Source organism: Anabrus simplex, chromosome 1, assembly GCF_040414725.1.
Source record: "Anabrus simplex isolate iqAnaSimp1 chromosome 1, ASM4041472v1, whole genome shotgun sequence".
NCBI classification, from domain to species: domain Eukaryota; kingdom Metazoa; phylum Arthropoda; class Insecta; order Orthoptera; family Tettigoniidae; genus Anabrus; species Anabrus simplex.
The window spans coordinates 719,303,214-719,330,975 of record NC_090265.1 but is presented as its reverse complement, the minus strand read 5'-3'; the positions used below and the strand labels follow the sequence as shown (position 1 = coordinate 719,330,975).

Sequence of the window (27,762 nt, the reverse complement as noted above, 5' to 3'; positions counted from 1 at the left end):
GATTTCAACGTTCTTCTTTTTGAATATGTTAGTTACTCGGTAAATATCTGGGTTAAATGTAAGTAATAATGTTATTTGCTTTACGTCCCACTAACTACTTTTTTAAGTTCTTCGGAGATGCCGAGGTGCCGGAATTTAGTCCCGCAGGAGTTCTTTTACGTGCCAGTAAATCTACCAACAAGGGGCTGTCGTATTTGAGCACCTTCAAATACCACCGGACTGATCCAGGATCGAACCTGCCAAGTTGGGGTTAGAAGGCCAGCGCCTTAACCGTCTGAGCCACTCAGCCCGGCGGTTAAATGTAAATGTTGCATATGTTACTGATTTCGTTTTTTCTTTCTGTAAACTAGTTTTGGGTTGGTGTTAAATTTACGTATTATACTTTCTATAAAACCATGATTAAAACCATTGTGAAGTTCAATACTACGTTTATTGTTAAGTTCTTTGTTGAGATCTGCTTTTGACAAGGGAATATTATAGGCACGGTGTACTAAACTGTTATAGGTGGCACACTTATGGCAAGGGGGATGTAAGGAGTCTTGTTGAATAGTTATAGCTGTATGCGTCGGTTTCCTGTAGATTTTATATTTGAAGGCAAATGGGAGTCGGGTAATAGTTAAGTCTAAAAACTTGAGGGCCATATTGATTTCAGATTCTATAGTGAACTTTATATTCGTATCGATGTCGTTGAGGTGTGCTAGGGTGGTGAATGCATCGGTGTTGCGTTGATCCATGATGATAAACGTATCATCTACAAACCTGGACCATAAGACTATATTGTTAAATTTCTTATCTTTTTCTATTTTAGTATACTCTAAGAAATCAAGATGTATATTGGCTAGAATGCTGGAGAACCCATGGCTAGTCCGTCCTGTTTGTATATTACCTTGTTGAACATGAAATAATTATTGTTAGTTAAAAGTTAAATATGGGCATGAAATCCGCTATTTCATGTTGGCTGAGCTGGCTATGAGATCTTAGGTCTTTTGAAATAATTGGTATAATTTTTCCGGTTTAATATTTGTGTACATGTTGGTAATGTCAAAGGAATGCATGGTATGGTATGGTTGTAATTTAAAGTTGTTCAAACATTGGATTAATTCAAGGGTGTTTTTAATGGATTTATTTGCCTGGAATAAATGAATAAATTGAGCTGTTTTGTAAAGTGGACTTGGTCTGAAATTTACTATGGGGCGTATGGGAATTCCATCTTTATAATTTTAGGTTGCGCTTTAACAGTTGGCAAGCCAGGGTTCATATTAATCAATTTGTTCTTTTCACTGTCCGTTAATAAAAACATTTGTGTTTTTAAGTATCTGTATTAATTGTCTTTGAATGGACTGGGTAGGATCTTTGTTTATAACCGTGAAGGATTTGTCTGTGAAAAAGGTTTTTGTTTTTTCGATATAGTCTGCTTGGTCCATTACAACAGTGGCGTTCTCTTTGTCTGCTTTGGTAATAATGGTTTCCGAATTTCTAATTTTGTCTTTGAGTTGAAAAATCTTTTTTTTCTGTCTGTAAGTTGTGTGGAAGTTATAAGGCGTGTTTGTGTACTGAAAATATTAATTTGTTTTTTAGTCTCATGTCTGGTTTCATCCTGGATATCAATGGACATTTTACTAATAGCTGCTTCTGTCTCTATTACTAATTTTTTGGCCATGTTTGCTATATTGTAATTGGGCCAATTGTGTTTGGGTCCTTTCGATAGGAAATCAATTTCTTCTTTGTCGAAATTAGTTTTGGACAGATTAATAAGTTGCGGATGGAATTCGGGTAAGTGTTGGGTTTGTGTATTATATGAATAATCTGTGCGGCTTGTTATCTGCATTGGCTTTATAGAGAAGGGCCTTGAAGTTTATTGTCTAAGGTGCGTTGCTTTTGGGAAAGAATGGTGGTTAACCTGTCTTGAACGTTATCTTGAAAGATATTCCATTGTGCTGTTGATAACAATGTGGTGACTTCGAGATGAGTTTCATAGACGATTATTAATAGCTGATTTTGTCTTATGTAAAAACTTAAAATCATTTTGGAGCCAAAGTTTGTTGGTTTTTAGATGTACTTTTCTCTGATGCACTAAAATGTTCCGTTTATTGTTTAAAAAATTTAGGAGTCAAATTATTTGTGATACACTTCTTAATTACTTCTTAATTACCCCTACCGGAACCCACACCCCCCGACCACTACTCGCCTGTTCCTGCGACCTCTCCTCCCCCTCCACCTACAGGGCACGCCCCGATTCCCCGCTGATGCGTGCGGCTTGTTGCCTGACACATCGCTCGGCACTTTCGCTCGTCAGTTCCTCTTTAACTTCTCGCCGATAACGTGGTGCTGGAGGTGAGTTTCTATTTTAAAATTGCCTAATTCCTTTCTCGATCCCTTTACGTCATATTTATACAGTTTTCAATTTCTTTCAGGTCCGTTTTGAATCAAAATTCTTCTAGAATTACATTTGACCACCTGACAACACCGTTTCTCATAAACTCGCACCTGTCAACCTACGGCCTCAGTCATTCACATGTTTGAATATACTACTGAAATATAGATTTAAAAACCATTTTACATCCTGACAGTCAAGCTATTTCAGTAAAATTTAAGCAAGATACAAGCCATGAAAGCCTTTTACTTGATTCTAAAAAATTCGACCAGTCTATGATGGCTTTCCCATTATAATCCATAGAGGAACTATTCTTTACAAACATCAGACAATAAATGCTCTTCTCTCTTATACTATTGTAATACTCTGAAAAAATTTAACTAATATTGTATATATGCTGAAATCTCTAATGGTAGAACGTTCAAAAAGTTTTTATATATTACATGAAGGTCAATACTCTAATTTTAATCCTCTGTATAAAGAGTCTAGACAGAAGATTTTACAAAAACTTATTGGCTACTGTAATTCTATACACAATCATAGCATTTAACATCACCAGGTGATAGAAATGCACAGAGCTGTACATAGATCAATTTTACCTTTTGTTCTGAACTTTATTATGATGTACGTATGAGAGTTTTATACAGTCAAATGTTTTATGTTGTGACGCAATTTTGAATTGCTAGAATTTTGGAAGGTTTATTTGTGTATATATATAAATATATTGTAACAGTAAATATGGTACTTTGCTGAGCATGAGTTAGACGCAGGGCGTGTACCGTTCTGATTGAAGTGCTTACAGAGAGAGAGGGGTATTTTGAAAAAAATTCTTAAGTTTTTTTTTTTTTTCAGAATTTATTTACAAAGTTCAGAATTATGTCACCTTCATATAGCAAATATGCAGGAAATGATCCTTTTCTCATCCAGGCTGGTGATGTACTCGAAATCCAGCTGCTCTCCTTGTACTGCCATCAGTCTCCTCTCGGCATCATGGAACCACGATTTCTCCCGCGATGGAAATTCTAGAAGTTCTGGAATATCCATACGACGTCCAGAAGATCGGAATAACGTAGTAGTGTGAACATTGAGATTTGGCTGCACGGAGAATGGCTTATGATTGTACACATTAGCACCTGGACATGGAAAGAGCTTCTTGAATGACAGATTTGAACGAAAGTGTCACTCGTAGTGTGATTAAAGAAAATGTGACACGTGAAACAGGTTGAAATTAACACACACAAAATAATTGTTTAGAGTTACAAGCAATCTTAACTCAGTCACTCGGAAAAAGAAAAATGTTCCACATATGAACCGATCTGGTTCATAAATTTAAAATGAAATGAAGTATGTTTCACTCCCCCACAGTCCGTGGGTTGATCACACTAAAAAAATAGTCTACTGAAAACTCACAGTTGAAATGCACAGTTCATTACTAGTCATGAATAAACGGTTTAATTTGTGGTAAATGTACACCCTAAACACAGTCTAGTGTCTACCATGAATGTAGTTCACTTCTCAACACAGTTCAATGTCTACCTTGAGCAAAGTTCGAATATGTAATTCACAGTCTATCGTAAACTCACAGTTCAAGGTCTGCACAGATTAAACACGGATTGGAACTAATCACAATCCAATGTCTACACAAGATATTTGGAAAACCTCATGATTTCAATAAGTCCGAAGACACAGTCATAGATTGAAATTAATTCAATAATTAATCACTTGTCACAGTCTGAAGAGATTAGAATCCGACACACAAAAATTAGCAAAGTATTTCTATTAGTTGACAAGGTGAATATTATTCACGATTTATCACTGTTCAGATTGTTTCATCAATTGTGGGCTATAAACACTCGTAAGAAATGTAAGTCGAAACATCTGTCCTAATAAATCACCATTAAAGTTTAAATGAGGTTGGATTCTATCGTTCGTGAATCGCGGAAATTCGGCGAAATAAAATTATCACTTGGAATTCGCTGCAATATTTTAAAGTTCAAATGTGGAGTTTAAGTCCTGAACTTGGCGAAATGATACTATCACTCACGTATTGTTGAAATTATTTAAAAGTCCAAACTCAGTATTGTGGAGTTTAAGTCTTTAGCTTGGCGAAATGAGACTGTCACTCATGTAGCATTGTGGTCCCCACGAGCCGACCGCTCACTGCTAGCCGCACGAACTCCACTGCGATACACACTGTTCTGCTAAGGGAAGCAGCTTTCTATTTATACCTGATCCAAGCCAAAATATGCATTTACATTCCGCTCAACAACGTAATCTCTTGCCGGATTTTTACCAAACCTTGTAGGAATGGAGATAAAATATGGGGCTACATATTGATGTGGTTCATTTTATCCAGCCATTACTGTGGGGAAAGTTATTAGCCGAAGAATCTCAAGGAGCATTCCATACTGATCTAGGCTTTCTCTGTGTCACGGGGAGGCAGGCTGTGACGTCACTCCGCTCTACGTCACACACACACACGTTGCTCGCTGTTCCTGTCTGTCTTCCGCTGCTGGGCCGGCGTGTAGCGCGAAGTTTTTAATTTTAATTGCGGGGACTTAGTTCCGTACCGCTGTTCCCGGTACAATATATATATATGTGATTTACTCAATGTCCTTGTTTGCTTAACCTTAGGCTGATGATGGCATAAAAAATGCCAAAACCGGTACCTAAAAATTAATAATAAAATGTGACATTTTATATCACATTTGAAGTTGTATTGAACAGGTGGAAAATCCTATACCTTTATCTTTGAATGTAAATCTTTTTTTTTTAATATGAACCAGTTATGAAGTTCTTGACGTTAAATAAGGCAGCCTACCAGGCAAAGAACAAAGCCCATCTTTATATGAACTTATGTGTCAAGATAGGAAATTTAGGCAAGGACATCAAATTTATTAAGAAGTGTACCACAAATAATTTGACTCCTAATTTTTTTAAAAACAATAAACGGAACATTTTAGTGCATCAGAGAAAAGTACATCTAAAAACCAACAAACTTTGGCTCCAAAATGAGCTTAAGTTTTTACATAGGAAAAAATCAGTTCTTAATAATCGCCTATATGAAACCCAGAAAACAAGCCACACAGAAATTCATATAATACACAAACCCAACACTTACCCGAATTCCATCTGCCATTTATTAATCTTACATGTTACAAATTTCATATTTGGTCCGTATTGAAATGTACATCAATTTAAGATATTACTAAAATTTATTAGGATCAACCTATTCAATACAATAGAATGTACAAAGTTAGGACTTACATCCTATTAAACTAAAATTTGAAGGGACATGTTTCGCCCTTTAAAAGGGCATCATCAGCCTTTTTACACTCATACTCAAAGATAAAAATCACGATCCTGATTGTCATGGTAAAACAATAAAATATGAGAATATAAGATTAGAGTGAAATTATACAATGTGAGAAATTGTTATGAGTTCTTAAATAATAATTTACAATTAAAACTTCATTTAAAATGTTTGCGAAGAAAAATTGAAGTTGGTATGATATTACACTAGTAATTTTAAAATTATTTTATAAATTAGACAAACTAGGCCTTAACCACATAACAAGGAGGTCTATGGCTAAAGTTGCCGTATCAAAGCTCGAGTGAAATTTGGCTGGAAGCAACTTGATTTACATGTTGAAGAGAAGGTTAATGGAACTTAGTAGCCGCTTGAGATGACATTGAAACTTTCTTGTTGAAAAGTCGTAATATTTAACTGTAGTATGGTGCTATGTAGATTATAAAGTTGTATCCAACTAATCCATTAATCTCGTTATTTACGCAGTGGGTTCGCAGTCCCCGTAATTTTGTTGAAGGAGTTATAAAGAGTTTGTAATTGAATGTTGCCGTATAGATCTTGGTTAACTCGTATACTGATAGTTAAATGGGAACATACTTGTTGTTGGCTGTAGTTTTGAATATAGATTGACTATTGAAGGATATACGGTGAAGAATCTGTAATGAAAAAGAATAAAAGATATGAAGTTTAGAGGAAAAAACGGTCAAAAACATTTTAAATGAAGTTTTAATTGTAAATTATTATTTAAGAACTCATAATTTCTCACATTGTATAATTTCACTCTTATCTTATATTCTCATTTTATATTTTTTACCATGACAATCAGGATCCTGATTTTTATCTTTGAGTATGAGTGTAAAAAGGCTGATGATGCCCTTTTAAAGGGCGAAACATGTCCCTTCAAATTTTAGTTTAATAGGATGTAAGTCCTAACTTTGTAAATTCTATTGTATTGAATAGGTTGATCCTAATAAATTTTAATAATATCTTAAATTGATTTATTAATCTGTCCAAAACGAATTTCGACAAAGAAGAAATTGATTTCCTATCGAAAGGACCCAAACACAATTGGCCCAATTACAATATAGCAAACATGGCCAAAAAATTAGTAATAGAGACAGAAGCAGCTGTTAGTAAAATGCCCATTGATATCCAGGATGAAACCAGACTAAAAAACAAATAAATAATATTTTCAGTACACCAACATGCCTTATAACTTCCACACAACTTACAGACAGAAAAAAGATTCTTCAACTCAAAGACAAAATTAGAAATTCAGAAACCATTATTACCAAAGCAGACAAAGGGAACGCTACTGTTGTAATGGACCAAGCAGACTATATCGAAAAAACAAAAACCTTTTTCACAGACAAATCCTTCACAGTTACAAACAAAGATCCTACCCAGTCCATTCAAAGACAATTAACAGATACTTAAAAACACAATTTTTTTTATTAACGAACAGTGAAAAGAACAAATTGATTAATATGAACCCTGGCTTGCCAACTGTTAAAGCTCAACCTAAAATTCATTAAGATGGAATCCCCATACGCCCCATAGTAAATTTCAGACCAAGTCCACTTTACAAAACAGCTCAATTTATTCAACAGTTTCTGAGCAAGCATTACACTTTCCAGGCAAATAAATCCATTAAAAACACCCTTGAATTATTCCAACGTTTGAACAACTTTAAATTACAACCATACCTTACCATGCATTTCTTCGAAATTACCAACATGTACACAAATATTAAACCTGAAAAATTATACCAATTATTTCAAAAAACCTAAGATCTCATAGCCAGCTCAGCCAACTTGAAATAGCGGATTTCATGCCCATATTTAACTTTTAACTAACAATAATTATTTCATGTTCAACAAGGTAATATACAAACAGGACGGACTAGTCATGGGTTCTCCAGCATTCTAGCCAATATACATCTTGATTTCTTAGAGTATACTAAAATAGAAAAAGATAAGAAATTTAACAATATAGTCTTATGGTCCAGGTTTGTAGATGATACGTTTATCGTCATGGATCAACGCAACACCGATGCATTCACCACCCTAGCACACCTCAATAACATCGATACGAATATTAAGTTCACTATAGAATCCGAAATCAATATGGCCCTCAAGTTTTTAGACTTAACTATTACCCGACTCCCATTTGCCTTCAAATATAAAATCTACAGGAAACCGACGCATACAGCTATAACTATTCAACAAGACTCCTTACATCCCCCTTGGCATAAGCGTGCCACCTATAACAGTTTAGTACACCGTGCCTATAATATTCCCATGTCAAAAGCAGATATCAACAAAGAAAATACTATACATAGTATTGCACTTCACAATGGTTTTATAGAACGAATAATACGTAAATTTAAACACCGACCCAAAACTAGTTTACAGAAAGAAAAAATGAAATCGGTAACATATTCAACATTTACATTTAACCACCGAGCTGAGTGGCTCAGACGGTTAAGGCGCTGGCCTTCTAACCCCAACTTGGCAGGTTCGATCCTGGATCAGTCCGGTGGTATTTGAAGGTGCTCAAATACGACAGCCCCTTGTCGGTAGATTTACTGCCACATAAAAGAACTTAAAAAAGTAGTTAGTGGGACGTAAAGCAATTAACATTATTATTTACATTTAACCCGGATATTTACCGAGTAACTAACATATTCAAAAAGAAGAACGTTGAAATCGCCTTTAAAACCAACAACAGAAATCTTGATACATTACATAATTCTAGCCGTGTCAACCTTCTCAACCCTTTCGATAGGTCGGGCGTGTACAGATTTCACTGTAATGACTGTTCCAGCATTTATTTCGGGCAAACAGGGAGATCCTTCAAAATCAGATACAACGAACACATTAATGCCATTAAATACAAAAGATTTTCAGCAATAGGACAGCATACGCATGATTACAAACACAGCTTTTATGGCATCAACAATGGTTTAGATATCATCGAAGTAATGAATAAAGGGCTTCTTTTAGACTTAACAGAGCAGTGTTTCATTCGTTTGGACCAGTACTACAACCCTAATTTTAATCTTAATCAACTGTCCGAAAAACCTACTATCCTATTTGATATACACATTTCAGTTATTAGCAAGCTTAAAATTCCAAAAGATCAACCAATATATAAAACAGTTTGCAACACGCTGGCGTATTACCCCTGCCGGAACCCACCCCCCACCCTTACTCGCCTGTTCCTGCGACCTCTCCTCCCCCTTCACCTACAGGGCACGCCCCGATTCCCCGCTGATGCGGGCGGCTTGTTGCCTGACACATCGCTCCTCAGTTCCTCTTTAACTTCTCGTCGATAACGTGGTGCTTGAGGTGAGTTTCTATTTTAAAATTCTTGATCCCTTTACGTCATATTGATACAGTTTTCAATTTCTTTTAGGTCCGTTTTGATTCAAGATCCTTCTAGAATTACATTTGACCACCTGACAACACCGTTTCTCATAAACTCGCACCTGTCAACCTACGGCCTCAGTCATTCACATGTTTGAATATACTACTGAAATATAGATTTAAAAACCATTTTACACGCTGACAGTCAAGCTACTTCAGTAAGATTTAAGCAAGATACAAGCCATGAAAGCCTTTTACTTGATTCTAAAAAATTCGACCAGTCTATGATGGCTTTCCATTTATAATACATAGAGGAACTATCCTTTACAAACATCGGACAATAAATGTTCTTCTCTCTTATACTATAGTAATACTCTGAAAAATTAAGCTAATATTGTATATATGCTGAAATCTCTATTGGTAGAAAGTTCAAAAAGTTTTTATATATTACATGAAAGTCAATACTCTAATTTTAATCAGCTGTGTAGACAGAAAATTTTACAAAAACTTATTGGTTACTGTAATTCTATACACAATCGTAGCATTTAACATCACCAGGTGATAGAAATGCACAGAGCTGTACATAGATCAATTTTACCTTTTGTTTTGAACTTTATTATGATGTACATATGAGAGTTTTATACAGTCAAGTGTTTATGTTGTGACGTAATTTTGAATTGCTAGAATTTTAGAAGGTTTATTTGTGTATATATATATATATATATATATATATATATATATATATATGTAATTTACTCAATGTCCTTGTTTGCTTAACCTTAGGCTGAAGATGGCATAAAAAATGCCAAAACCAGTACCTAAAAATTAATAATAAAATGTGACATTTTAATTTATATCACATTTGAAGTTGTATTGAACAGGTGGAAAATCCTATACCTTTATCTTTGAATGTAAATGAATGAAGTTTTTGACGTTAAATGTCACTGAAATCATCAATGCCTTTGCATCCCAGAAAGTACGCCATGGTCCAGATTCTTTAGACTCTGATGTGAGTACTATGAAGTTTTAAAAATTTCATAACAAAAGATAAAAACATATTTATTTATGGTGTATTTCAATCCCTACAAAATATGTAATTTTCAACATAAAATCTATTCATAAATTATTTCGTTTTGTAACAGCAAGTCCTTTGTATATACAGGGTGTTAGGCGTATACGCGCAGATGTTTTGCTAGTCGCTCAGACCATATGCTATGTACGTTTTACCTTGTCCTATTAGTTTCCACATAAATGAGGCAAATATTTCTGGACCTAATGTGTTTTGAATTACCATAGTAGGACCATATCATGTTGCAGCCGAATGCTATTTTGTGACATCGGATATCCGTACCAGCACATACATACATGCGAATCAAGGGTTGTGCAGTTGGGTGTGATGTATAAGACCTAAGTGATCCAAGCTGACAAAAATGAAGGGAAGTAGTTAATGAACAGTGAGTGAACCATTTCAGCGCTATTATTGTGTCAGTCTACATTGAACTTTTCAAGATAGACTATGCAAGTTGTTAAGCTATTTTCATAAATTTTCAGGTCAATGAAAGAACGGTGGACACAAAAAAGACTATCTGTTGATGCAGTAAAGTTGTTATTAATGACAAAAATTTCAAAGACCATAGTTGCATCCATGCTTTTGAAAATTGCAAGAAGTATCAATACTTTAGCCCTGGAGACAAGACTTTCACACGTGCAGAAGGACTTCATTTGTTTACACGCTCACGGCCATCTCGGGAAGGATGTTGTCATTTTAAGTTAAGAACTTCATTTTCCTGTATTTAACTGAGATTCACAATTAGAATTAAAGAAGGTTCAATCTATTCAATACAAAGTGTGTAGTACGAGGTGTTCACAACATGTTATTTATTATTACTAGTACCGGTTTCGACGCTTAATGGCGTCATCATCAGCTAGAAATCACAAAGTGGGCAGGGTACATAACATAAAATTGTATACATGATACATGCATTGCAAAGTACAAATGATTGTCTGTTTTTACATTAAGAGCTAGATGAATAATGAGTAAAATATGATGGCATAATATAACGCATAGAGGCGTTATAGTCTAATGAGGCAGGTAGGTATTGTACAATAAAATTGGTCTGATGAATGAGAGTAAAAGTTTTAGTATAATAATAAAATGATGCGGTAAAATTGTCCACTCTTCAATATCAATGGAGATATATAAGTCCAGGTCCAGTGTTGTGTGTGGTTGGCAGGACCATCAAATATTTGTTTAAGGCCGGTACACCTGACGTTGAGTGGTTGAATAAGGTTGAATTTTGAGGTCGTCTCAGCTCAACATAGGTGATGAAGCTTAAAAGGAAGAAAAGTTAAGTTAATGAAATTGATAGTTAAAGGTGGGTTCGCGGCCGAATGTGATGGAATATAGGACTCACCTTGTTCTGCGTGCTGGTTGTATGTTGTGAGAAGGGTTGTGGATGAGTGAGATGGATGTGAGTAAGTTGAGTGTGCGCGGAGGTGAGGTGGGAGGGGCAGGAAAAGGAGAGGGGGGAAGGAGAGAGGAGGGGAGTGGAAGGGATGGGAAGGCGGAGTTTAAGGCGGGTCAGGGGGATGGAGTGGTGGTAGTGTGCGACATAGGAGAGTGTTGTGCAGAGCATAAAAGATCGATTTCTTCTTCGTGGATTTGATGCCTCTAAAGACTTCGATTTGGAAGTCGAAAAGAATGTTAGGTTTTTCTGAAATATCATTGAGGTTTAGATTGGGATAGAAAAATTGGTCTAAATGAATAAAACAGTTTTCCGTAACATCGAGTGAAGGGCCTTTGTTTATGTTCTTGAGAATTTCTAGGTCTTGTTCGATGGTAGTGAAATTTTGCTTTGAGTCATGTATGTGTTGGCCTATTGCAGAAAACCTATTATACTTAATGGCATTGACATGTTCTAGGTATCTAACTTTGAAACTTTTTCCGGTCTGTCCGATGTATGAGGAAAAACAGTTATTGCATTTGAAACGATAAACACCTGACGCTGCGTGAATGTCGGATTTGTTTATTGACTTGGAATTGTGCACTATTTCTATATTTCTATTGTTGGTTCTGTACGAAATTTTAATATTATGTTTCTTGAAGATGTTAGTTACACTGTGTATGTTTTCGTTGAAAGTGAAGGTGGCGTATAGGGCGGGGTTAGGTCTTTCTTTGGTTAATGTTGACTTTAGTCTGTGTTTACATTTGTTGATAATGCGTTCTATGAATGAGGAATTATATCCGTTATATTCAGTGATGGCACGTATGGTATTCAGTTCTTTCTTTAGATTTTCCTTACATAACGGTATTTTTAATGCTCGGTCTACCATACTGTATTCAGTGGCGCACTTATGTGTGTATGGGTGTGTGGAGTCTCTTCTGACAGTTGTCGCTGTTTGTGTTGGTTTTCTGTAGATATTATATTCTAGTGATGAAGGCATCCTCTTAATTGTAAGGTCTATAAAATTTATTGAGTAAATTTTATATTAGAATCTATATTGTTTAAATTGTTGAGAGTGGTAGCTGCATTTACCATTCTGTCATCTAGAATAACCAGTTTCATCGACATATCTGAACCAGAAAAGTATGTTTGAGAAGATATTATTGTTATTAATTGCCGTGTCTTGTAGGGAATCAATGTATATCTCCGCCAAAATTCCTGAGGCTGGCGACCCCATAGCCAGTCCATCTTGTTGGTATATACATTTGTCAAATGTGACATAGTTGTTGTGAATCACTAGTTTTAGGACCTGCATGAAATCCTGGATCTCGAGTTTACTTAGCCCACTATGTGCTTTTAGGTTATTTTGAATTATGTGAAGGAGATTTTTAGTGTTAATGGGATACATATTGTTGATATCAAATGAATGAAGGGTGTGAAACGGTTGTATTTTAAATTTGTTCAGTTTTTCGATTAATTCAATAGCGTTGTTTACGGTTTTTCGACTGAAATTTATAATTTTTACTAAGGAATTTCTGAATGAATTGGGCCAATTTGTGTAATGGGCTAGGTCTGTGGAGGTGAGGTGGGAGGGGCATCATACTTTGCCTGGTATACTAATCAATGAGATACCTCGATAGTTGTTGCAATCCTTCCTGTTCCCTTCCTTATAGATAGGTGCAATTACTGCTTTTGTCCAATCTGAAGGTACCTCACCAACACTCCATGCTAATTTACCTACTCTATGAAGCCATTTCATCCCTGCCTTCCCACTATACTTCACCATTTCAGGTCTGATTTCATCTATTCCTGCTGCTTTATGACAATGGAGTTTATTTACCATCCTTTCCCCTTCCTCAAGCGTAATTTCACCAACATCATTTTCCTCCTCCCCATGAGCTTGGCTGTTCGCAACACCACCAGGATGATTTCCTTTTACATTGAGAAGATGTTCAAAATATTCCTTCCACCTCTCCAGTGATTCCCTGGGATCTATTATGAGTTCACCTGAATTATTCAAAACACTGTTCATTTCCTTTTTCCCTCCCTTCCTTTCTTTATTACTGTCCAGAAAGGTTTCCCTTCTGCTTGACTTAGCCTTTCCAGGTTATTACCAAAATCTTCCCACGACTTCTTTTTGGATTCAACAACTATTTGTTTTGCTCTGTTTCTTTCATCTACGTACAAATCCCTGCCTGCCTCGGCCCTTGTTTGGAGCCATTTCTGATAAGCCTTCTTTTTATGTTTACAAACTGCTCTCACTTTATCATTCCTTTTCCCATCTTTATACACAATTGTTCCTAGGCATTCCCTTGCTGTTTCTACTATAGCATCCCTGTATGCCACCCATTCTCTTTGTATATCCTGAACCTGCTTACTGTCCACTGTTCGAAACTTCTCACTAATCATATCCATGTACTTCTGTCTAATTTCCTTGTCCTGGAGATTTTCTACCCTTATGCATTTGCAGACAGATTTCACTTTCTAGAGGTACTTAGTTCACTACAGATCAGATAGTGGTCTGTATCATTGAAAAATCCCCAGGAAACTCGTACATTCCTAACAGATTTCCTGAATTCAAAGTCTGTTAAGATATAGTCTATTATGGATCTGGTACCCCTAGCCTCCCATGTGTAGCGGTGAATAGCCTTATGCTTAAAGAATGTAATTCATAACTGCTAAACCCATACTAGCACAGAAGCCCAGCAAACGCTTCCCATTCCCATTAGCTTCCATATCTTCCCCACATTTACCAATCACCCTTTCGTATCCTTCAGTTCTATTCCCAACTCTTGCATTGAAATCACCCATTAGCACTATTCTATCCTTGCTGTTGACCCTGACCACAATGTCAAATGATTCATAAAACTTGTCAACTTCATCCTCATCTGCACCCTCACATGGTGAATACACGGAGACAATTCTAGTCCTAATTCCTCCAACTGACAAATCTACCCACATCATTCGCTCATTTACCTGCCTAACAGAAACTATGTTGCGTGCAGTGATATTCCTGATAAACAGCCCTACCCCAGATTCTGCCCTTCCCTTTCTAACACCCGTCAAGTACACTTTATAATCTCCTATCTCTTCCTCGTTATCTCCCCTTACTCGAACATCACTTACTCCTAGCACATCCAGATTCATGCTCTTAGCTGACTCAGCCAGTTCTACTTTCTTTCTTAAGCCCCATTAATATTGATAGGTCCCCATCGAATTCCATTTCGTTAGCCAAGTTGTTTCCAAGGAGTCCCTCGCCTGTCAAATGGGAGTGGAACTCCGTTACTCCCATTGGTCCGAGGTTTGCTTAAAATTATCTGAGCTCGGTAAATTTATAAAGCAGGACGCTACCCTACTTGCACATAGTCCAAGTGAGGATCTTTTCTCTAACGAGTTAGGGACAACCAGTGAATTGTATAGCCCTAGCCGCCTGAGCTCAAGGAAGGCCATGTCTCAGAATATGTCCGAGATGCCCACTCCCATTCCATAGCAACTGGTATCCCGACTCTCAGGACCACTTACTAGGCCACTCAGCCGTTACCCATGGTTCACGAATTAGGATGTGACTACAGTAACCCACACCATGAACCATACCATAAAATTAGATAAAATTAATGAATAGAAGGGGGGAGAGAGAGAGAGAGAGAGAGAGAGCCTGTTAGTCAAATGGCATAGGTTATATGAGACTTACCTCTTGTTGCGGCATGTTGTGCGTAGTGTATTGTTGTGTGTCTCATACTAACGGTTGTGTGATTCAAAGGAAAAGGAAGGGGCGAGGGGAGAGGTCCCAGAATGGAGAGGGGCTGGAGGGGGGGATTAAAGCAGGGCCAAACGATGTGGGAAAAGAGATGGCTGCTGAGGAAAGGTGCTGTGAATATGATGAAAAATGAATTGTGACTTGTTGGTTTGACATTTCTAAAAATGGGAATTAGGTCAAATAGGATAACTGGCTTTTCCAAAATGTCATTAAGATTATGATTTGTGTTAAAACATTGATCTATATGTATGCAACAGCTTTCATTAATGTTAAGGAGGGGTCCTTTGTTGATGATTTTGAGAAATACAATATCTTGTTTAATGTCTGTGAATTTGTGATTATAGTCATCCATATGCTGTCCTACAGCTGAAAATTTATTGTACTTCAGGCATTGACGTGTTCCGAGTACCTTATGTTAAAAATCCTGCTGGTCTGTCCAACGTAAGAAGAATTACAACTGTTGCAAATAATCCTATATACTCCTGATTTTGAAAAACTATTGAACTTGTTTATGGATGTGGCATTATGCAAGACTTGTGCATTCCTATTGTTGGTTTTGAAAACTACTTTTACATCGTGCTTTCTAAAGATGTTATTGACTTTGTAAATTTGTTAGTTGAACATAAAGATATAAAGGGAGGAGTTGTTTCGTTTATCCTTTTTCAAAGTGTTAGGGTGGCAATAATTATATTGATTGATTATTTTTTCAATAAAGAAGCTGTTGTATCCATTAGATTTAGCTTATTACAAATGGTGTTCAACTCATTTTTGAGGTCTCTTTTAGACATTGGAAGATTGAAGGCTCGGTACACCATGTTGTTGTACGCTGCTCGTTTGTGAATTTGGGGGTGTGAAGAACCTTGATGTATTGTAGTGACTGTTTGGCTGGGTTTTCTAAAAATCTTATATCTTAAGTAGCTTGGGTGCCTGATGATAGTTAAGTCTAAAAAATTAATTTTCCATTCAATTTCGGATTCATGTGTGAATTTTATATGCGGGTGAATGTTATTTAGATTAATGAGGGTGGTAGCAGCATCTGTGATGTTCTCATCCATAATTACTATGGTGTCGTCTACATATCTTGCCCAGAAAAGGATGTTGTCAAAGTTATTATTATTATCAATTTTGGTGTGTTCCAAAAAATCCAAGTAAATCTCGGCTAAGATACCCGAGCAATTTTTCAAAGGAACATGGTAGTGATGAGAGAGGTGCGGTAGAGAGGGTTCGTAGTTGGACCTCTTCTCCTGGTTGACTTCAGATGTATGATGTTAATCCCTTTCAAAGCGAATTGTTGGATGTAATACAACAGCTTTCCCAGTGTGCCCGTTTGTTGCTACAGTATCAAAAAGATCCCTTAGACGAGTGGTGGTTATTATTCCTCTATCAACACTAATCAGAGGGAAAAAATGGAAGGGATCCAACTCTTCAAAAGATGAAAGTATTGGTCAAAGAGAGACAAGGGCCACAAAGGACATGAAAATGAAAGACTCCCTAGGCCACACGATACCTAATACCATTGGGGTCGGAAAAGAACAAGAGTTGACCAAGCAAGGTGAGATACGATAGATGAAGGTGAGGAGTCTGGCACAAGTGGAAGCAATGCCAGGACTCAGCTAAAGCCCACTTGGTCGTCAACCCACACTCCCAGGTTCAGAGCCCCTGGAGCCCCTTTTAATAGACTCTTACGACAGGCAGAGGAAAACTATGGGTGTTATTGTACTGCCGCCTCCACCTACAGGGAGTTCCTTTAGGGGAATTGCATTGTACTTCTTCATGGGTTTCCTATTATATTTTTAGCGCTTCCTTCGGTATTGCAATTGAAATTGTTGTTGTCATTACTTTTGTTATATTTATTATTATCTTCTTATTACAATTCCTTTTGTAAAATATGCAAGGTTCTTACTGAGCATCTAACAGGTTGTCTATTATGCTGGTCATTTTTCTTATTTCATTTTTGCTTGCTTCAACTCTTTTGAAGCAGTACATTTGGGTTCATTTAGATTAATCTAGGCCCTACCATTATCATTGTAGTTTGAATAGTTTCTGAAAAATATTTTGAGATAGCTCATTTCTTAGCTGAATAGTCAGCATACTGGTCTTCGGTTCAGAGGGCACCAGGTTTGATTACCGGTCAGGTCGAGGATTTTAGCTACGTATGGCAACTAACTTAACTAATCCACCATGACCAATCATTCGATGAATATACCAGATAAGTCTGCATTTCAGCTTGTATGGTACCACCACTCATAGTTTCCTTTTATCTTTATCTACGTACTTGTATAAGATATTATTTGTAAATACGTAGTCATCCATAGATCCGTTTACCACTTGGTTTCCAAGGTCAGTATTCGCTGATCTCCTCTGACAATGCTCAGTGATCCTCCTTAACAATTGCTCTTCAGATTTTAGCTCCGATAGACATTTCAAATTTTCCAGGCACTCTTCATCTTCCTGAGAGTCATCTCTATTACATTAATCTCTCAAATTTTTTCTGTTGGATTCCGACTTAAGCCATCGGCCAATATGTTAGTTTTATCTGGACAGAATTCGATTTGCAAGTTAAATTGCTGCACATAGAGGACCCATCTTGATACTCTCTCACTAGATAACGTTGTCTTTAGCACGAACGTTAATGCTTTATGGTCGGTCCTAATAACTACTGGATACCCATATATCATTTTCCTCCACTGCTGTAATGCGTAAATGATCGCTAACATTTCAAGTGTGGTAGTAGTATACTTGAGCTCATGAGATCTTAATTTCCTACTCACAAACACTTAATACGTTCTATCATTCTCCACATGCCTATTCTCCTGATATAGAACACCTCCAATTCCAATTGATGAAGCATCAGACTTGATAATGAATTTGAGATCGAAGTCTGTATATGCAAGTTTAACATTGTTAGCCAGTAACTTCTTCACGTTAATGAAAGCCTGGTTGTGACAATCACTCCAATGCCATCGATTATTAGTCTTTAACACATCTTGTAAAGGAGCTACTACCTCTGTATACTTTGGACAATGATTAGCAAAAAGCTGTGTCATCACCAGGAACTGTCAAATGTGCCTAATTCTTCTTGGCTTTGGGAAATTACATATAACCTGAATCTTAATGGGATTGGGTTTTATTCTAAATGGAAGTCTCTCAAAAATGTATGCGTGATTGTCAAACAAGAAACCAGTAAACAGCTTGGATTTGCTTTCTAAGATGATGTAATATGAAGAAGTCGGATCCAATATCATAAAAAATTTCATGTTCTTGAATCTCCTGATGATTTCTTTTATCACAGGTGCTTTATCATACTCGGGGATCAGTTTGGCGTTCAACTGCCCTGCACCTAAACATACGCGGATTGAGCCAGTACTTTTCTTCACTACCACCAACGGGCTGATGTAGGGAGAATGCACCTTTGAAATTATGCCATTATCGATCATTTCTTGTATCACCTTCCTAGCTTCAGGCAAAAATTTGTCCAGTGTTGGGTATGGCTTTATCTTAAATGGTCTCCAATCTTTTACCAGTAGTTTGTTTTCAAAATTCTTCACCACTCCAAGTTGATTTTTAAAAGCATTATCATATTTCTTCAACAGGTTCTCAGTCATTTCTTGTTGTTCAAGACTACCTCCTATTCCTTTATTGATGGTACGTTCACACATGGCATCTTCTGGATCATATTTTTTCCATTATTTCATAGGCAAGATTCGCTACCTCATCTACTGAAATGTTCATTGTTTTATGCAACTCGTTTGTTCCTTTATTTTCTACCTTCGCTGTTACACCCTGCGTTTCCTCGTCATTGCGTCTGATTCTGATTTCCTCCTTATTTAAGTCAATAATAATAATAATAATAATAATATTTTCTCTGATGAAATCAGACCCAATAATTAAATTATACTGGATTTTATTCATCACCACAAATGGATATTGTATTGTAATCTCTCCAATTTCAGTAGGTAGGTACATCTGTATCTTATATTTCATGATTTTATCAGGGATTATGCCTCTAATCTTCATATTGGCCACTGGACTAATCGGGATGTGGGTCTTCTCCTGCAATTCCAAAAATAGTATTTTAGAAACGATACTAATGTGATAATACTTGCATGCCATATATTACTACTGAGATGATAGGTAATCCTCTCTTTAATTTCATTCCACCAGGTTGACAATCTTCACTTAACCAATCTTCGGGTCAAATTCCCAGGACTCGGTTCCAGCTATTGTCCACTCACGTTGCTCATGTTTCAATTTCAGTCTATTAAATCTATCCTCTACTGCTGATTCCAAAATGAAGGTTTTTTTTACCCCGTCATTGTTCTGAGTGTTATTGTCGAACGGCGCAGCTCCGGGATTCAATACCTTATTTGTATTTCCTTCCTTTGCTGCTGCTGATACAACAGGCTTGCTGCTCCCACACAATCAGCATTCATATCCTGATTCTGGATAGCTCTTTCCCATTGCTTTCCTTCATGTTTCTTCCTTAATTCATCGAGGTACCTTTCTTTCTCTTTGTTCATTTCTTCTTCCTGTGGGATATCTGAACATCTTGGGTTTCTCGATATCTGTTCTTACGGTATGGCCACCTATCTCTATATCGATTCCATCTAGTATTTCTTTGATATCTGGGATGTCTCCTGTCCTCGTCATGAAACGATGCTCATCCTTGGTATGGTCGATTTTCCTCTCCGTTCTGGTCTCTTCCTCCTAGTTGATCTTTGGTTGTTGACGGTCTTTCTCCTTGGATATACCAATCGTATTTATCATTCTTCTCCACTTCTTCAGTTCATGTCAGCGTTACGACGTTCACAGTTGGGTCGGCATGTCTCACAGTTCGGCTATTAGTATGTGACATACCATCGATTTGTCTGAGTATCGATTCTGCATGTTCTTCAGATTGGACATTTGCTGCAGTGAGCAACCGCTGTATATCTGGGGGAACTTGTTTAAAAGTCGTTCGAACAATTTCCATTTCTGTAGGTGGCTAGTTGAGTTCTTTTAACCGATGGAACTGCATCGTGAAATAATCAGAGAATCTACTCTGTCATGTCAAAGAATACTTCTTAGAGTACAACTTGAGTCTAATTCCTTGTTGAATATCGACCCCCCAAAATTTCTCCAGAAAAGCTTGTTTGAAACCAGTGTTTTCTTCAAAAATATACCTAAAAGCTTTATACCATATTAATATTGCTCCATCCAGGTGTCTCAACCGTCTTGAGTTGATGTTCCAGAGATATTTTGGCCTCTCGGAAATATTTTTCTCTTTCTCTAAGAAACCCACGAGGAGTCATACTGGATCCCATGTTTCCAGTAAATTTATTCAGCCTGTCCTCATGCGTCCTTATTATGTGAATAATCTGCGTGCCATTTCCTGTAAGAGCTACTCCATTGTCATTCATATCGATGCTAAATTGTGGTGTCTCAAACTGACTGCTTATTTCGGTCTTTCTTCCGTCTTCAGCTGATGTTTAACGGTCGACCAAGGATGATATGAAATTCTTACTCGTTTCATTTTCAACCCTCAAGTTCTGCATATCTTTTTGTATCACATTCAAATCATCTTTCAGCCCTTTTATTTGTTGGTTCATCAAGGCTTTATTTTCCTCTGATTCTTCAGTCAGTAGATTAAATATGTCATTAATCTGTTCTCTAGACTGCGTTATTTTCTTTTGTATATTTTGGTTGGTTTTGTTACTACATCCGTCATTCTCTTGAATTTTTTTCCCAGTTAATGTCAGATTCTTTCATTCTTCTTTGCATCGAATCAACCTCCTCTTTGAGTTCCTTAAGGTGCTGATCAACTTGAACTTGTAACTCATGAATGTTCAATTTAAATTTGGCCTTTAATTCATCGAACTTTTCCAGAACATCTCTTTTATTCTCATTCATTGCCGCAGTCATCTCTTCTTTTAAATTCTGTACACCTCCTTGTACTTTGGATATCCTAGATCCTAGTGATACGACTTCTTCTTGCATCACCTTCAGGTTTTGTTGAACCACATCTGTGATTTGCAGAAATTTCCTTGCATTTCAGCCTTAATTCCTTCTCTCATTTCTCTCCTAATAATCTCCTGCATGTCTTGAATTTCCTTCCTCATAATTTCCTGATTCGCGGATCTCAGTTCTAGTATCTTCTTGCATTCTTTCCTGCGATTCATGGATTTCTGTTCTAGTAACTTCCTGGATTTCTTTCTTTGTAATCTCTTGCATTCTTCCCTGCGATTCATGGATTTCTGTCCTGGTAACCTCTTTCATTTCTTGAATTTGCTTTTCTGTATTTTCTTGCGATTCACGGACTTCCTGCATTCACCTCTTAGTATTTTCTTACAATTCCTGCATTTTAGTCATTTTTCCACCTAGTTCTTCTAATACCATCTTGACCTGTGCTAATGACACCTTTTTTCTTTTTCTTGTCATTTATTCTTTAATATTATGACTCACTAATAATGTCTGAATTCTCTATCACCAATATTCCCTTATGTATCGGCACACAATTTCTTTCTCTAATTACCTAACGTACCTATTTATCTAACTATACAATCCAATAATCTGAATGTATGGGTCCCTCCATATCTGGATCATGCTGAGACGAATAACCAAATGACAAGTGCCAAGGAATAATTTTCCTCGTATCATTCCCGAGTTAATAAAATTATCTACTTCTCACCAACAAAAGTTTTAAGTTTCCGGATTATCCTTCCAAGATCTCATATAAATTGAATCTCCAATGTTTGTCCAACCCTTGTCCCGTTTCCCTACGGGGTCGGGTATGAGGTGAGATGAATTTGTCGTGGCGGTTTTTTATGACCGGATGCCCTTCCTGACGTCAACCTCATCAGAGGAGTTAATGAGAGATGAAATGAATGACGTGATATATGATAGTAGGGAGAGGGTGAAACCCGGTGCCGGCACATAGCCTACTCCTGTCGAATAGCACCAAGGGGTCTGCTCAAGGCTTAACGTCCCCATCCGACGGACGAATCACCATCAACAGCGTCATATGCCCTCACTCCATATGAGCACTGCGGAGAGGTTTGGAATTTAATCCAGGCTTTTGGCACGCAATCTAGTGATTAGAAATTGTATACCACCACCTCCCCTACCCTGCCGGCCAACATTCTGATGGTGAAAATTTTTTCGACCAACGGGACTCGAACCGGCTAACCTTGGTGTTAGACCGTTTTTAGACTTCAGCGCCTTAACGATCATGGCCACCAGGCGGGCTTCATCTCATATAAATTGAATCAAACCATAATATTAACAAACAGACATATCCTTCATTTATCCTATTAAAACAAATTAAATAAGTATTCCAAGCTTCTTTTATAAATCAAAACATGTCAGTGCCTCATGTCAGATCAAAGTTCTTTTTTTTTTTTGTTCATTTTAATATTATGAATTTTATTATTATAATATATACTGTTTCACTTTTCTTATAGAGTATTAATTGAACAATGGATCAGAGCCAAATACCAGCGCAAAGAGTTCTGCCACCCCGAGAGACAAAGTTACATGTTTGCAAGTAAAACGCAACCCAGCCACGACAGCAATAATAATAATAATAATATATATCAGCACACAGTTATAGATGAGGAAGGAGCCACCACTACAACTCTCCATCAAGAAATACTTACGTATGACCAAGACCACTTCTGCTTCCAATACTTAAGGAATAAGATTCCACTCACAGCTTCACATACTTACCTCTGTCTATACAATCGGATTTTGTTAACAATAGAAGTAAATAATACTTCTTAAGAGAACTACAGCATTGCCTACGAACGCAAGTACTGAATTATTTACAACATTGGACTCAAAAACGAGAATGAAGATACACGCAAGAAACACACACATTCAATTCCATGAAATGTTTTATACCCATTATTTTAATGGATTTTAACATGTACTGTGTATTTTAATGTGTTTAATGTATTTGTAACTTAGATTTAAGCTTAGGTTAGGTTTCATAGACAAATTCTAGTTCTGAGAAGATAGCTTTATACCCAAGTACCTGAATGCCAAAATTATAATATATAATCATTTTACACTTAATATGCCTAGTTTGGACACTCAGACATGATGTTTTCCTACGGCATCTCCCTTTTGAAAGGGCAATCAATACCAATTAATGCTTGACACATATGTAAAGGTATTCATGTTCAGCTGATGATGACTATTTAAAGTCTAAACCAGTCCTGTAAGCTAATTCTTACAATAAAAAACTGTATTGATAAGGTGGAACCCTTTTTTGTCTATACATATATAAAATCCAATTCTATGATATAATAATAAAAGTTGGTTTGCATTTAACTTTCCGAATTCTGTGGCATGTAATCTCCCTTACAGATGATTTTGACATTTAACGCATAACCTCTTTGGTACAGAACACTCTTGAAATCGCTGATCTTGGCAAAGGAACATGTTTAACAATCTGTCGCCTTCATAACTCGACGTATTAATCGACTATCTCAATATGGATCTCCATTCTCGAATTATATCGTAATAGATAGACAATGTATGACCACCGTATATGAATTGAGCTTGGCGCGTTTGATTCAACACATTCCATGGCCTCCGCTACACATTTTCGTCATTGAGGTTCCATATTATCTACTGATATCCGTTTATCTTCCGCTGAAGAAAATACAATATTTATTCAATAATATCTCGTCGTACTATGACATTTTGTTACTGGCCGTTACCTAATAAAATACCACGGGGTTCTGAGCTTGAATTCACCGGTACCTTCAATTCATTATCTGTTATTTATTCAGCTGAGTGAGTAATTTCATTTACTGACGTACTTGGATGTATGACAACTGGACGTACAATGACTGGACGTACAATGACTGGACGTATGATTTCATTAATTTTATCTTACCATAAACTTCCAATGTTCTCCTAACTTTAATCCAACAGCATTTGGAAGATTATAATATTAAATACTGAAGCCACAAGATGATACAAATACTACATAAAAGTATTCCAAGGTTTTTAGGTTAAACAAATGCAGAACCAATCTCTTGTTGCCTGTAGAAGGAAAGTTAGATCTGAAAATAAGATTATTACTAATATTTACCTTCCTTCTTGTGACTCATCTTGATTTAGCCCCAGCTAATAATAAATAATGTCATTCGCTTTAGGTCCCACTAACTACCATATTTTTTTATGTTTTTCGGAGACTCCAAGGTGCAGAATTTAGTCCCCCAGGAGTTCTTTTAGGTGCCAGTTAATCTGCTGGCACAAGATTGATGTATTTGAGCACCTTCAAATACCACCGGACTGAGCAAGGATCGAATCTGCCAAGTTGTGGTCAGAAGGTCAGCGCCTCAAGTGTCTCAGCCACTCAGCCTGGCTTAGCTCCAACTTGCATTGCTAATAATGTCTGCTGACACCTAGTGCTGTCACTGATATGACAAAACAGTTGACACACAAACAGCGGAAGCAAACCAGAAGATGATAAAATAGGTCACGTAGCAAAATGAGGCCTTGTTTTCTTGAACAAAAAAAAAAAAAAAAAAAAAAAAGAACACCTGTATTATATTTAATACAAGGGGATGCTAGAGTGTATATATATCTAGCATAATGAAATTATTTAATAATAAGGAGATTTCAGCTACCAGTGCAAATAGTCAGTGATTACCAATGTGATCAGTTTTATCTGTTGCATAAACAGTATTTAAATAATGGATAGAAGGTAGAATTAAGGCCTGGAAATTTTGGAGGACTGAATTTTTTTTTTTTTTTTTGTTCATTTTAATATTATGAATTTTATGATTATAATATATACTGTTTCACTTTTCTTATAGAGTGTTAATTGAACAATGGATCAGAGCCAAATACCAGCGCGAAGAGTTCTGCCACCCCGAGAGACAAAGTTACGTGTCTGGATACATGGAAGGTTTCCTCATGAAGAGAGGAAAAGAAGACAGCCGGTATCATCCGCGCAAGTTCATCTTGTCAGAGGCAGATGATACCCTTAAGTACCATGTCAAGGAGGTAAGCAGGCATCTCCATCTTACTACAGTTGGTGAGATTCAAGTTAAGTGGGGAGGTACACCTTTATGTTTGTAATTTAGCAACTATAAATGCTACTTAAACAAAATTTGCCTCACTTAACATACATTCATTCACAAAATTATGTTCAGATTTTTAAAAAGCCTCATCAGATATTTATACAATTTTTATAATAATTTTTTACATCTAAACAGGGTGTGCTCTATAATTAATATCATGAGGCCTTCAGTTGTCCATCTTTATCTGTCCATGAACCATTCTTCTTTCACAACTCTCTCTTCTATGTTTATCTTCAGTAAATTGGTCCATTTTTCTCTAGGTTTGTCACTGGTCTTTTTCTTTTTACTTCTCTTTCATTTTCCATTCTTGCATCCTTTGTATAGAGTGTCTCCTATTCCTACCTCTCAGATTTTTTCATTTCCAATTTCTTCTTTCCTGGTCTTCTGAATCATGGTGTATGGAAACTTCATGTCTTCTGCTTGAATTTTCAACTTGTTCTTTCTCATTCATGTGGTAGTTACAGTGCTAAACATGAGGAAAGATTTATATTATGTCATCTTGGTTTTCAGTGGTACTTCCTTATCCTACAGCAGCTGTTTTACTTGTTAGTAAAATTGTGTTGCTTTGCTGATTTGGGTATTCTTTTTAGCTAGGTTATCTTTCGACTGCAGCTTCTCTTCTACACATTTTTCAGATTGACCCCAAATCACCACAATGTCTGCAAAGACGAATGCTTATGAATCCCATTACCCTTTTCCTTTCTATTGCCATTATTATGGTATCTATCAAAGATGAGTGAGAAAGCACTGCCTCGCTCTACTCCTTTCTTTGTTTCAAACCATTCAGACAACCCATAGTGCACCTGCACACAGCTTCTGTTCTTTTCATACAGCATCTTCACTTTTTCAGTTAAGTTGTCCTGAACCTTCAACTTCTTTGGGCACTGCCATATGTGCTGCTCTGTTATGCTTTCATAGGCCTTTTCCATGTCTAGGGACAGTAAAAATACAGTCTTCACTTTTTGCTAGTGCTTTTCCATTAACATCCTGACATCAAAGATAAGGTCTGCTGTTCTTTCCAGTCTCAAACCGTTAGCGGTATATTCCAAGCTGTCGGTGCCACCATAGTAAGAAATGAAGTGCCAGGTGAAGCGCCAGTGTTGCCATTGATGTGCATGTGATACTACAGATCACCAGGCAACATCTAGATTGTTACATACACTACAGAGAAACAGAAGGACTCAAGCAGTCTAGTTTTCAGTTTACTTCATTTGAAACTGAAAAATAATTCTGAATTTAACATCAGACTAGTGCAGTTCAAGGAAGAGCAAAGTGATCATTACAACTACTCATGGAGAAATTACTCAAACACTCTGCCTGGAAAAAAAAAAAAAAAAAAAAAAAAAATCAGCACCCGGAAGGAGTGGTCCAAAATTATTCCATTTTGGTATACATTCATACCATTGATGTGTGAGTAAATGATTAGATTTACAAGGATCTGTAATGTGTAGAATGCACACCAGAGTGCATTCATGATGGCACCGTCCTGTTGTTAAGTTGTTACTAGTCAACTGCTGTGAGTCAGACAGTTAAGCAAGACGTCTAGAGACGACTGTGTACAGTACGAATAAAAGATGTTTGTAAGCATAACTTCATTAGCATATTTTTACGGGTAGCTACAAAGCCAGTCCGGAAGTGATATTGAATCTGCAGTGTGCCGGGCTGATTGGCTCAGACGGTTGGGGCGCTGGCCTTCTGACCCCAACTTGGCAGGTTCGATCCTGGCTCAGTCTGGTGGAATTTGAATGTGCTCAAATATGTCAGCCTTGTGTCGGTAGATTTACCGACACGTAAAAGAACTCCTGCGGGACTAAATTCCGGCACCTCGGCGTCTCTGGAAACCGTAAGAGTAGTTAGTGGGGCATAAAGCAAATAACATCATTGTATCTGCAGTGAAGTAGTCTTTTATAAGCTGTGTATACTGCTAACATCATAATATTCTCTCTAAAAAAAGGTTCATCTTTTCTTCATTGCTAAGAGAACCACTTATTCTTTCATCATTTTCTTTCAGAAAATACTGTGCCATCCATAATACTTCTATAAGCGTAATACTTTAATTTTACAGTATAAAAAGTGTGTGGATTTTAAAGTGGTTCACTTTTTCTTTTAATATCCACAACTGCAGATGTTGTAAACAGACAACATCTGTAACAACCCTTATTCCTAATATGTGTATACTGCTTGTTACAGAGGAAGGATCCTAAAGCCATCATCAGGTTGTCCGAGCTGAACGTCGCTGTGTCACCAGAAAAGGTTGGCCACATGAATTCTCTACAGCTTAGTTACATAAAAGACGGTAGCACACGCCATATATACGTGTACCACGACGATGCCGAATCCATAGTCAACTGGTACATGGCCATCCGTTGTGCTAAACTGCATCGACTGCAGGTTATATACCCTGGAGCTAATGAATCTGAGGTAAGAGTAACA

General features: G+C 36.9%; 1 protein-coding gene across 2 annotated transcripts in view; it reads left to right on the top strand.

Moving 5' to 3' along the window:
• LOC136857409 (arf-GAP with dual PH domain-containing protein 1) overlaps window positions 1–27,762 on the top strand; it is an 86,566-nt gene that overhangs the window by 4,881 nt on the left and 53,923 nt on the right. For both annotated transcript variants that reach the window (XM_067136059.2, XM_067136058.2), the window contains exons 3-4: window positions 25,063–25,252; window positions 27,520–27,750. In XM_067136059.2, coding sequence (XP_066992160.1) covers window positions 25,063–25,252; window positions 27,520–27,750 — 421 coding nt within the window. The remainder of the gene's footprint in view (window positions 1–25,062; window positions 25,253–27,519; window positions 27,751–27,762) is intronic.